Source organism: Meriones unguiculatus, chromosome 1 (genome assembly GCF_030254825.1).
Source record: "Meriones unguiculatus strain TT.TT164.6M chromosome 1, Bangor_MerUng_6.1, whole genome shotgun sequence".
NCBI lineage: Eukaryota > Metazoa > Chordata > Mammalia > Rodentia > Muridae > Meriones > Meriones unguiculatus.
Window position 1 is genome coordinate 61,342,449 of NC_083349.1, and position 12,136 is coordinate 61,354,584.

The 12,136-nt window shown below is 40.7% G+C and overlaps 1 protein-coding gene across 3 annotated transcripts in view; it reads right to left on the reverse strand.

Annotated features, from left to right (window-relative positions):
- The window catches only part of Nt5c2 (5'-nucleotidase, cytosolic II), a 118,848-nt gene that overhangs the window by 50,752 nt on the left and 55,960 nt on the right, over positions 1–12,136 (reverse strand). For all 3 annotated transcript variants that reach the window (XM_060390701.1, XM_060390687.1, XM_060390691.1), the window contains exon 2: positions 5,879–5,998. In XM_060390701.1, the coding sequence (XP_060246684.1) occupies positions 5,879–5,998 (120 nt within the window). The remainder of the gene's footprint in view (positions 1–5,878; positions 5,999–12,136) is intronic.

Here is a 12,136-nt window from a genome sequence, read left to right on the forward strand (position 1 = left end):
GCATAACATATACCAATGAAGGGTTTGGCCAGATGATTATCCTCAAGTCAGAAACTAAGCAATCATAACAAGGAAATGAAGGCAGCGCAACACTCACATGTGGAAGGTCAGTTTCCTAATGATACATCACCACCATATCTATGTTGAGATGCAGAACACGAAACAAATAATAATGGTGATGATGAAGCAAGGCTGTACACTGGGCATGTAATTAACTAAGAGCATTTAACTTCTGGGAATGGAAAGATGACTCAGTGAGTAAGAACACATCCTGAACAAACATGAAGACCCAACTTGACATCCCTAACCCACATAAAAACGCCAGTCATGGCTATTTGCACCTGACTGAGGGAAGCAGAGACAGGAGGATCACTGAGGCTTGCTTTAGGTTCAGCAAGAGGAACAGATTCAAAAGAGTCAAAAAGAATGACACAGCAGGACACCCACCGCCATCCTCTGGCCTCCGTGTGTACACCACACTCACTCACATATACGCAAGAATATTTAGCTTTTTCTAAAAGAAAAAATGTAAAACATCACATATAAAGTAGAGTGTGTGAGAAAGATCGCTGCAGTCTGCCTACTTCAGCAATGGCAAACAAGCAACTCAAATATCTTTAATAAAGTTTCAAAAACAATACAAGTTGACTTAACTGAAAAAACAACCACAACAAAAACTATATAGTGTAGACACATGGCTCAAGAGGTAGAGGGCCTGGCTTGTACAACATAAAAAGACTTAAGTTTGAACCCCAGGACCACATAATACTGGGCATGGGGGCACAGACTGGCAATTTCAGCACTCAAGAGATAGAGGCAAGAGAATCAGAAGTTTACTGTTTTTTCAGCTACTGCAGGTTTGAAGCCAGCTTGGGATACATAAGACCCTGCTCAAAAATAAATACACAAAGGGAGGGAGGGAGGGAGGGAGGGAAGAAGGGAGGGAAAAAGAAAGGAAGAAAAGTAGTAAAACTAAATGGTTTCCATCTGTTCTCTTGAAATCCTCCAAGATACACTTCTATCTTGGGAAGAAGCCTGAAAGGTACATGATGTTCTAAAGATAGGTGAGCCTGTTCAGTCCTGCAGGGATGCTAGTTAGGCTCAGAGAGTACACAACTCAAAAGCTTCATGAAGTTCCAGAAACTTACCAGATGCATTAGGCCCTTTCTTCCCCCAAGCATAAATAAGTAAGCAGAAAGGACCATTGGGAGATAAACTCAGACAAGGAAAGCTGCTTCTAACAGGTTCAGATAGGCTAAGCGGCTCTAAAACACTCTCCAACAAGCCGAGAGGCTCAGACCATCTGAACAGTCAAGTAGATTCTCCACCTTTCAAGCTGCCTAAGTACTATACAGTGAGCTCCGACCCCAGCTTTCAAGAGCCATCACCCATGCTGGGATGGACTTTTGGTAAGAGAACTTCATTCGAGTCATTTCTGCTCCTAGAAGTAACCCCAAAACTCCCTGGTTCACCAAGTTGGATTCTGGTGGCGCCCTTAACTCTGGTCTGCTGTCAGTTCCCTAGTGGAGGAGTAGATGTTTGTTGATTATCTCCCCAGGAAGAGCGCCACACACCACCACTGAATACATTTTCTTTTTTAAACTTCTGGTTATTTGAGAGGGTCTCATAGAGCCTATGCTGGCCTCAAACTGACCCTGGTAAACTGACCTTGAACTCCTAATCTTCCTGCCTCAGACCCACAAATGGCATGATTACAGGTGTGTGCCACCATGCAGGACCAATTCACTTTGTGGTGGGATGGGGGATCATTTGAAGCAAGGCCTCATGTCTCAAATTTTTCATCAACTAAGAAAATAATATTTGAAAGATTGGCTCAAGATATCTATTTTACAACATGGTAATAAAAGTTAATAATAAAATACTGTATACTCAAAATGGTGAGGAATCTGTTGCATTTTCCTTTTTTTTTTTTTTTTTTCTTCTTTTGGAGTGGAGGATGTTATTTGAGACAAGGTCTTATGTAGCCCAGGCTAGCCTTGAACTCATTATGTAGCCAAGACCGCCCTGAAACTTCAAGTGATCTCACCACAAAATAGTTAATGGTGTGTGTGTGTGTGTGTGTGTGTGTGTGTGTATGTGCATGTGCAAGTACATGCACTTCCATAAAAATATGTCCTTCTGAACAGACAAATGTAGGTGTAGTGGAAGTTTTGGTTTCTTTAAAAACTCACTTATGTTATGTAAATATGTTTTTGTTCCCAAGTGTGAGACTTCAGTCTGCCCACAGTTGATAACGGCCTCCTGTGGGGCATGGGCTTTGCCAGCTGGTAAGAGCCTCATGCTGCACAGAGAGGGGCATGGTCTAGGACTCTGAGGGCGATCAATAGGTGAGCCCAGAGAGAGAAAGTGGCGATGTGGTGAGTGGCAGTCTGGAGAGACACAGCAGAGACGTGATTTGGTGCAGTGGCCTGGAGGAGACTGCTGACTGCACTGGCTGTTGACGAAGATTGGTACAGCCCCAAGAGAACCCACTCACCCTCAACAGCTGGGACAAGTAAAGGGGTCTGTGTCCCCTCTCCTCACTAACCTTCTCTCTCTTACCTAGGGTTAAAGGGTTGGTGGAAAGGAAGTGGAGGATTAAATACCCCCAAATAGGATAGTTTAAAAGCAAACACAACATACAGGCATGTGCACACAGACAGGCTGGAGTCAGCTTCAGATATTATTCTCAGGTATCGCCTACTGTATTTTTTGAGACAAGGTCTCTCATCAACCTAAATCTTACCAAGTAGACTAGCCTGGCTGGCCAGAGAGCGCTAAAAGCCTCCTATATTCACCTCCCCAGTACACCAGACCTGGTTTCTGTTTTTAATGTGATTTCTGAAGATCAGTTCACGTTCTTATGGCAAACACCTCACCAACTGAGCTAACTCCCCAGCCCCAAGTTAATGAATATTAGTTTTATTTACCCATTTCACACTATACACCTATTTAAAATAAGTTTGAAATCATATACATAATTTTTGTCAATTTTAGAAATAGATGCATAACTTTTAAAAAAGAAAATATTTGCAAGAGTCTAAGACCCATATTTTTAAATTAAAAAGTGTTTTATTAGGACAGAGTGATATAGCTCAGTATTTAAGAGTCATGGGTTCAAGCCCCAGCAGAGCATTTACCTAGCACATAGGATCACATCATACTACTCCAGCTTCACACAACAACCAGTAACACGACAAACACAATTTGTAAATGGACTAACAAGGCCTTCTGGAATACATTTATAACACCAGCAATCAGAAATCCAAGGCAGGAAGGTTATGAGCTTACACATAGTGAGCCCTCATTAAAAAAAAGACAACAACAAAAACCTTTGAGAGATGCTTTATTATATTGTTATTTTCATTGTTTCATATCACTCCTACCTTATGAAAAATGTAGGGTGTGGAACCTGTCTAAAGTATTACAAGAAATACCATTTGAAATGAGTCAGAAAGTATTTGAACTAAGGCATACTATGCAATTAGGATGCTTACCAGATGACGTCTGCTAGAAATGTAATATTGATCCCTTCATTGTGTACGTTTAGCCCTGTTTCCCCTGCTGAAAATGCTGCATCCACTGAGCAGCAGCTCTCAGCCTGGGGGTCACATATCAGATACCCTGTATATCAGATATTTAAAATACAGTTCCTATCAGTAGCAAGATTGCAGTTATGAAGTAACAATCAATTTTATGGTTGGGGATCAGCAGAACATGAGGAACTGCATTAAAGGGTCACAGCATTAGGAAGGTTGAGAGCCGCCGGCCTAGAGCCTAAAAACCAACCAAAGAATGGAACATGAGCACAGAGAACGGCTGAATTCTGCAGAGTATTTGCGCTTCCTTTCTCAAGATGGGGTCTCATGTAGTCTAAGATGACTGCAAACTTGCTATGCAGCTGAGGAAGACCTTGAACTTCTTTCTTTTTCTCCTGTCTTTGTCTTCAGGGTAATGAGCTAACAGGCATGTGTCTGCATGTGTCCCCATGTGCTTTGCTAGGGATCAAACCCAGGACTCTGTGCAGCTAACAAGGCGCCCTGACGACTTTGCTATATCCACAGCCCTGTGTTTTCTCTACACATATTAACATGTTGTTGTAGGGCTCATGTGGGGGCTGCAAAAATGGCTCAGCGGTTAAGAGCACTGACTGCTCTTCCAGAGGTCCTGGGTTCAAGTCCAAGATCTGACACCCTCACACAGACATACATGCAGGCAAATAAAATAAAAATAAATTCTTTTAATTAAAAAATAATTAAAGCCCAGAAGATGGCTTACTGGGTAAAAATGCTTGCTGCACAAGCCTTCATAACCCGAGTTCAATCTCTGGAAACCACAGAAGAAGGAGAGCCAACTTCTGAAAGTTGTGACCTCCATACATGAACACCCACACTCACATGCGTATCGCATACACTCACAATAATAAGATAAGCATTTGAAAGTTTTAACATTCTGCTCTATACTTGAATTCCTATGGCATATACCAACCCAGCACACAGAAAGGAGAAGTCATCAATACTCGCTATGTAATTTGGAGACTTGACAGGAACCAGAAATGCTTTCACTTTTGCATGGGTTAAGGAACAATGTCCTACATAGTGGCCTACATTAGCAAAGCATCATCAGCTTACATTAAAACCAACCACTAACCAGGCTACATGCCTGCTCCTTAATTCTACTCTTTTCTGTGTAAAAAGGCAAGACCAGAACCATGTAACATTTTTTAAAAAATAAAAACTACTATTGTGAACAAAACTGTTATTCTGAATTTTGTTTTTTTTATCTTCGAGACAATGACTCATGTAGCCCAAGCTGGCCTTGAACTTATGATCCTCCTATTTCTACCTCCCAAGTGCTAAGATTACAAGTATGTACTGCCCCTGGGTTAAGTAAACACAATTTTAAATTCTGTCTAAGAGTTATAATCAATTTCTGGCAAACAGCAGTTAAGAGTTTCATCCTCTACCTGGAGATGGCGAAGCGGTAAAGAGCGCTGGCTGCTCTTCCAGAGAATCTGCGGTCAATTCCCAGCACCCACATAGCAGTTACTGTCTGTAACGCCAGTTCCAGGGGATCTAACACCCTCACACAGACATTCATGTAAGCAAAACACCAATGAAAATAAAACAAACTAAATAAATTATTCCTTTAAAAGTTTCAACCTCAGCAGGTTAGAGCAGTTGCTGCACAAGGCTGGTGACCTGGGTCCAATCCCGAATCCAATAAAAAGAAAAGCAAAAAACAAACATGTCACAGAGATGTCCTCTAACTTCTACATGTGGACTGTGGCATGGTCACATGCACGTGCACGCGCGCACACACACACACACACACACACACACATACACACACACAACCACATCATCAGCGTAAGTAAGCTTTAAAAAACAATTTCTATCTTAGGTAGGCATGGTGTGTGTGCCTGCTGTCCTGGCTACTTGGAACACTGAGATTGGAGGAACACTCAAGGCTGTGTATTCAAGGCCAGCCTGGGCAACTCAGCAGACACCATCTTTAAAGAAAGAAAGAAACCTAGATATGGCGGTGCATATCTATAATCAGAACTTGACGAGCTGAAGCAGGAAGACGGATGTGAGTTCAATCCAGCATGGGCTATGTGAGACTATCGAGAAAAATGGGGAAAAACTACAGTTAACTAGCTGCAACTTTCTAGCAAATAAAGACTTTCTTCATGATTTTTACTAGTAGCTGTAAGACATATACTGGTGTGAAACAGTTAAAAGCCTGAATGTCACTAGATCTGAATCACAGGCTAGCTCTATGCTCTGTGATAAATGACTTAACATCTCTGTACTGATTTCATCACCTGAAGAGTAAGGGAAGAAAGTATCTGCTCCCTAAGGTGGAGCTATCTTACCGGTGATAGGCTTCTCGCCGATACTTTTTCAAGGCATGCTTATCCATGTTAGCAGGTACATCCGCTGCGTTCTGCAGGCGATCACTCCAGGAAGTTGTCATTTTATTTGTATGATGAATTCTAGAAAGGAAAATCAACAATTTAGTGGTTTGATACTGGCACTGTATACTAATATGCCATTTAAAACCTATTTTTTCAACTGTAGTGTAAGCGTACACCTTTCATCATATCAGTAAACATGAGGAGCAGATCAAGCAGCTGAGTATCTTTGCATTAAGCACTTTGACAACTAGGCTAGTCTTAAATTCCACTTTTCTTGAAGTTTTTGCTTGGACATTATTTTGCTATGTTTTGATTTTACTACTGCTAGAGATCAAACCCAGAGCCTCACATAACTAAGCAAACATTCTAAAACTGAATTACACATTTATTAAAATACTAATGCTTGTATAAAAAAACATCTATAATAGAGCATTCTGAACATGTTAATATCCTACTGTGAAGCCAATTGTAATTAAACCAAGTCTGTAGCTGTTTAAAAATATTCAGGAGATATTCACATAGGAAAAGCAAAGCTGGGGCTGGAGAGAGGCTCAATGGGTAAGAGCACTGTCTGCTCCTCCAGAGGTCCTGAGTTCAATTCCGAGCAACTACTTGGTGGCTCACAACCATCTACACTGTGATCCAATGCCCTCTTCTGGCGTGCAGATGTACATGCAGATAAAGCACGTATCTGTAGATATAGATATGACATGAAAAGAAAGCTGTAAAGTAGCTGTGTCCTCCAAGTTGAACATAACTATTGCTTTCATGAATCAGTGTAGCTGTGGCATCTCCCACTCTGAAGACCACCAAAAGATCAGACCTACTGACATTCCTTCATGGAGGGAAGACTTAGGGCCTGCATAAAAACCACACCTTAAGACATTATGTGAAGGGGTGATTCTTCAGTGACACAAACTTTTGTTGAGCAGTCCCTACTGTCACAGAACTTTATAATGGTACAGCTGCCTGAGGATCTCTCACAAGACTAGACAAGTCACAGGCCTCGGAGAGAACATACTCTCATGCTGCTAAATGGACGTGTATCAAGCCCACTCCTAGTGACTTAGTGCTGTATTCAGATCAGTGCATCTCTCAGCTTCTGTCATACAGCACAATTAACAACTGAGACCAGAGGCGGCTCCATGCACCTGCCTGCAATACTTATGGCCCTGGGTTTAATCCCAACATCATGAAAAATCAATTTTTGTTTTCATCTTTTGGTTTTCGTTTTGGTTTTTGGTTTTTTTGAGACAGGGTTGTCTCTGCCTCCCAAGTGCTAGAATTAAAGGCATGTGCTACCACCAGTAGCCAAAAATTTTTAAAGTTGTAATTAAATCCTGAGCAACAGCTTTTTGACCTACCCTTTTTTTTTTTTTTCAGTGTTGGAATATGCTATGCAAAGCACTCTACCACTGAGATCCTTTCATTTGTTCATTGTTTTTTACTGTTGTTTTATTTGTTTTTGTTTTGAGACAGTTTCCTTGTATAGTGCTGGTTACCCTGGAACTCACTCTCTAGAGGAGGATGGCCTCAAACTCAGAGATCTGCCTGTCTCTTCCTCCCAAGTGTTGGAATTAAAGGCAAATGCCACCATTGCTCAGATAGTTTCATTGTTTTTATCTATAGACATATCATTTGCACCAAGTTCTACAATAAATTGTCAAAGCCAACACTCAGATTTTTTGTCACAGGGGTGGTGAGATGGCTCAGTGGTTAAAACTGAGTGCTGCTTTTGACTACAGTTCCCAGCATCTACGTCAGACAGCTCACTATACCTGTACCCCATGCTACAAGATGTGATGCTGTCTTCACCTGTACATGCAGCACTCACACACACACACACACATAATGAGTCTGCATACCAAAGGGATGGTTAACACCTTCCAAAGTGGGGGTGAGGTGGGAACACAACTCATATTTTTGCATATAATAGTTCCAAATGCTAAGTATGCCTTTGCTAAGTCCCTCAGTGCCTGTCTCTGTCTCTCTCTCTTTCAACTAGAAGCCCCATGAAGTTGAACTTCTATTTTCAGCTCTAGCCCAAGCATCATGCAAAGCAAACTTAATACACAGACAAAAATATGCTAGCCTCTCCCATGTACAAGCATGGTGGTTTACACTTGTAATATCAGCATTTGGGAGGCCGAGGCAAGAAAACTGCCAGAAGTTCAAGCCCAGCCTTGGGCTGCATAGTGAAGCCGAGAACAGCCTGAGCTAAGTGGAAGACCCTCTTTCAGCAGCCCCCACCATGCATACACGCAAATATGTGCAATAAATTCACTTCTAAGCCTCTACATTTCAAGCTTTTCGTGTTTCAAAAGTTAATTTGTGTACAAGCGTGAAAACCCCAAACTACTGCTGCCCAAGTTCCTTTTAATGTTCTAAATGAATCTGTAAAACTCTTATTCTTGGTTCAGGAATGTTTTCGAATCATGGCTTGCTTAATGTAGTAATATTTTGCTAACCTTTCAACATCAGGCTTTAGAACAAAGGCTCTTGTTCTCTGGCAGAAATGACAAGGCCCGAGAAGACTGTCAAGTACCTGTTACCTTGACAATCTGTTTTTCTGTTTCAAGCAACAGCTTTCTCCTGTCTGTACTTGGAAATTCTAACTAGAAATAAAATTTAGCAGGTCATATTGGACTGTAATCCAGCACCTGAGAAGTAAAGGCAAGAAGCTAAGGAATTCAAAGCCAATTGCAGCTTCAAAGCAAATTTGAGGCCAGCCTGGAATACGTGAGACTCCGTCTCCACAAAAGGAGAAGTATAAGGTTCTAAGAACAGAAGAACATTCAGAAGCACATAATTTATAATGCTTGAACCTATAATATTTTAATACTTAAGGCTTCTGCACTAAGCACTTTATGCTTAGAAATATGTATAACCAATTTCTACTCTCAGGCCCAAAACTTCACAATTCCCACCACATGCCAAAGGTTCTTACCGTATCATAAAATTTTCCATGTCAATTTAAATATATTATATTTAATCTACTACCCGCAGACAGAACTATTTCAAGAATTCACTCATAAAATCTACCTCAAAAGTAAACCAGAGGCAGTAGTTCAGTCAGTAATGTGCTTGCCTCCAAACCATAAGGACTTTCCTCCAGAGCATAAGACCTGAGTTCAATTCCCAGAGCCCACTGGACAGAAGCTAACAAAAGACTCTGTTTCAAAGGCGGTAAATGGCATTTCTGAAAATGACATCCCTAGTTGTCTTCTGACCTTCACAAGATGCACAAAAATAAATAAAAATTTAACAAACACAAAACAAAAAAATAAATAAATAAAATAAAATAGGACTAAGGTACAGGACAGCTACTGGAGTGCTTGTCTAACAGGCATGAGGCCTTGAGTTCTAATCCCAGCACCACATGAACTACACAGACTGAGATCAGGTTTAGGATTTCAAGGTCATCCTGAACTGCATGGGGAGTTCCCAGCCAACGTGGGCTACATGGAATGTTGTTATAACAAATAAGTGCTTTGGGCTGGAGAGATGGCTCAGAGGTTAATAGCACTGGCTAATACTCCAAAGGTCTTGAGTGCAATTCCCAGCAACCACATGATGGCTCAACCATCTACAATGAGATCTGGTGACCTCTTCTGGCCTGCAGGTGTACATGCAGACAGAACATTGTACACAGAATAAAATAAATAAATAAACTGTATATAACTCAGCGGTAGAACACACACTGGCCTCTTATGCACAACCTGGGAAGTTCAGTCTCCAATACTGCAAATAATAATAATAAATTGGGGGCTGGGGATATAAAGTTAGTAGAGTGCTTGCCTAGCATGCATAGAAGCCCTGTGTCCAATCCACCATGTGGCCTGGAATCCCACCACTCACAGTTGGAGACAAGAAACTTCAGGCCATCCTCAGCCATGTAGAGCTTGAGAATTAGCTGGTTACATAAGAACCTGACTCAATATAATAAGATAAAGAAATGAAAACTTCCACATTCCACATTCTACCTGTTAAGATCATAATGAAACCTATCTTGTTTTTATTAGCTTACAGTGTTATTTTATAACAAATGCAATGGTGAAAAGAGAATGTATAAAACAAATGCTACTTAAGCATCATATTAAAGAAAGACAAAGCAGAAAAAGAATTGCCTATAAATTTAAGTAAAAAAGCAAAATTTATAAAACTTCTAGAAAAACACAAAGATAGAAAGAAAAAGACACAGTCCATAGCTGGGCAGTGGTGGTATATGCCTTTCCAACACTGAGGAGGCAGAGGTAAGCAGTTCTCTTGAGTTTGAGGCCAGTGTGGTCCACAGAATTCCAGGACAGCCAGAGCTACACAGAGAAATCTTGTCTCTGAAAAAACAAAAACAAAAAACACAGTCCATAACTGTATTAATGTCTCATTTATTCCAAACACACACATTTAACCTAAATGTAAGCATAAGAAAACTATTAAGCAAATCCAAACTGAAAGGCATTCAACAAACCTAAGCTATACTCAAAATATATTAACACCAAAAAAACAAGCAAAAAGTTAGAGAGTTGTACCTCAAAAGTAAATAAAGGGAGCTGGAGAGATGGCTCAGAGATTAGGGGCATTGGCTGCCCTTCCAGAGGTCCTAAGTTCAATTCCCAGCAACCACATGGTGGCTCACAACCATCTACAATAAGATCTGGTGCCCTCTTCTGGCATGCAGGCATACATGCAGGCAGAACACTGTATACATAATAAAGAACTTTCTTTAAAAAGAGTAAATAAAGGTGGGGCAGAGGGCTCAGTGTAGTCTAAAGCTCTAGGTTCAGTTCCCAAAACAAGCATGCACATGCGTGCGCGCGCACACACAGACATACACACACCAAAAAAACAAAAACCATAAAAGCCTAAAGGGTACTAAGTGCAATGAATGACTAGGTCCTGGACTAGTAGCCAGAATGGTGACATCACCTAGTCCCAGGCAACTGAAGAAGCAAAAGCAGAACAGAACTGTCAACCTGGGAAATATAAGGGACCTTACTTCAAAACAGAAAACAAACAAAAAACAACTCCCCTATGCCAAAAGTTCCAAATCAGTGCTAGAAATGAGAAGTAACCATAAAGGCCATTACTAAGACAAGTAAGTTTTTAGTTTTATGTTTGTTTAGTTTTCTGTGCCCACCAGGAAAGCCCTCTACCACGGAACTGTATATACTGCCAGCACCAAGAAACGTTTAGCTTAGCTGAAAATTAGGTAATAATGTTATACTCATTTTCAAATGTTTACTTGTGTGTAAGGGTGTTTTGTTTGCACGTATGTCTGCACCATGTGCATAACTGTACCTGATGAGAAGAGGGCATCAGACATACTGGAACTATAGGAATACATAGTTGCATGCTACCATGTAGGTGCTGGGACCTGACCTGGGTCCTCTGGAGAACCACTAGTACAATTAACCACTGAACTATCTCTCCAGTCCAACCTTACACTAAATTCCAATGTTACACTAATTTTTAAAGTGACAATAGTACTGCAGTTTTGTAGAACAGGCTTCTTATGAAAGTCAAATCGAAATTTTCAGAAATGAAACGTTCTTATGCCTTTAAAGGCACAGGAGCTGCTGCCAGGCATGACAGCAGCCTGAGTTTGACTCCACAGAACCCATGGCTGAAGGACAAACAAAACAGATACATTTTTAAATGTTTAAATTATATGCAAAAATAGAGTAAGATGCCCAATGTTACTTACTGGTAAATTGGGTGGAAGATATAAAAGAACTCATTACACCATCACTGTAAATTTTCAAATGAAAATTTGGGATAAACATGTAAAACTGATATACACACACAGAAAAAGAATACTGAACACCACACATGAGCTATTTGAAATACCACAACTGAAAGAGGGCTTTGGAATCAGAAATCAGTGGTGAAGGTGGGTGCAATGACACACACTCTAATCCAATATTTGGGAGACAGAGGAAGGAGAAACAGGAGTTCAAGATCATCTGGACTAGCCTGAAGAACTCAGGCTGTCTCAAAAACAAAACAAACAATAATACAAAATCAATGACAGAAAATTGAGTTAAGTTGCCCAGAAGATAAAGGAGAGAATTGGTTAAAAGGAAAAAAAAATGCTTGGGCATAGTGGCACTTCCTGGAATCCCAGTACTTAGAAAGTAAAGACAGAAGGAGCACCTGGAATTGAAGGCCAGCCTAGTCTAGAGTCAATTCCGGACAGCCAAGAGGATTACTTCAAGA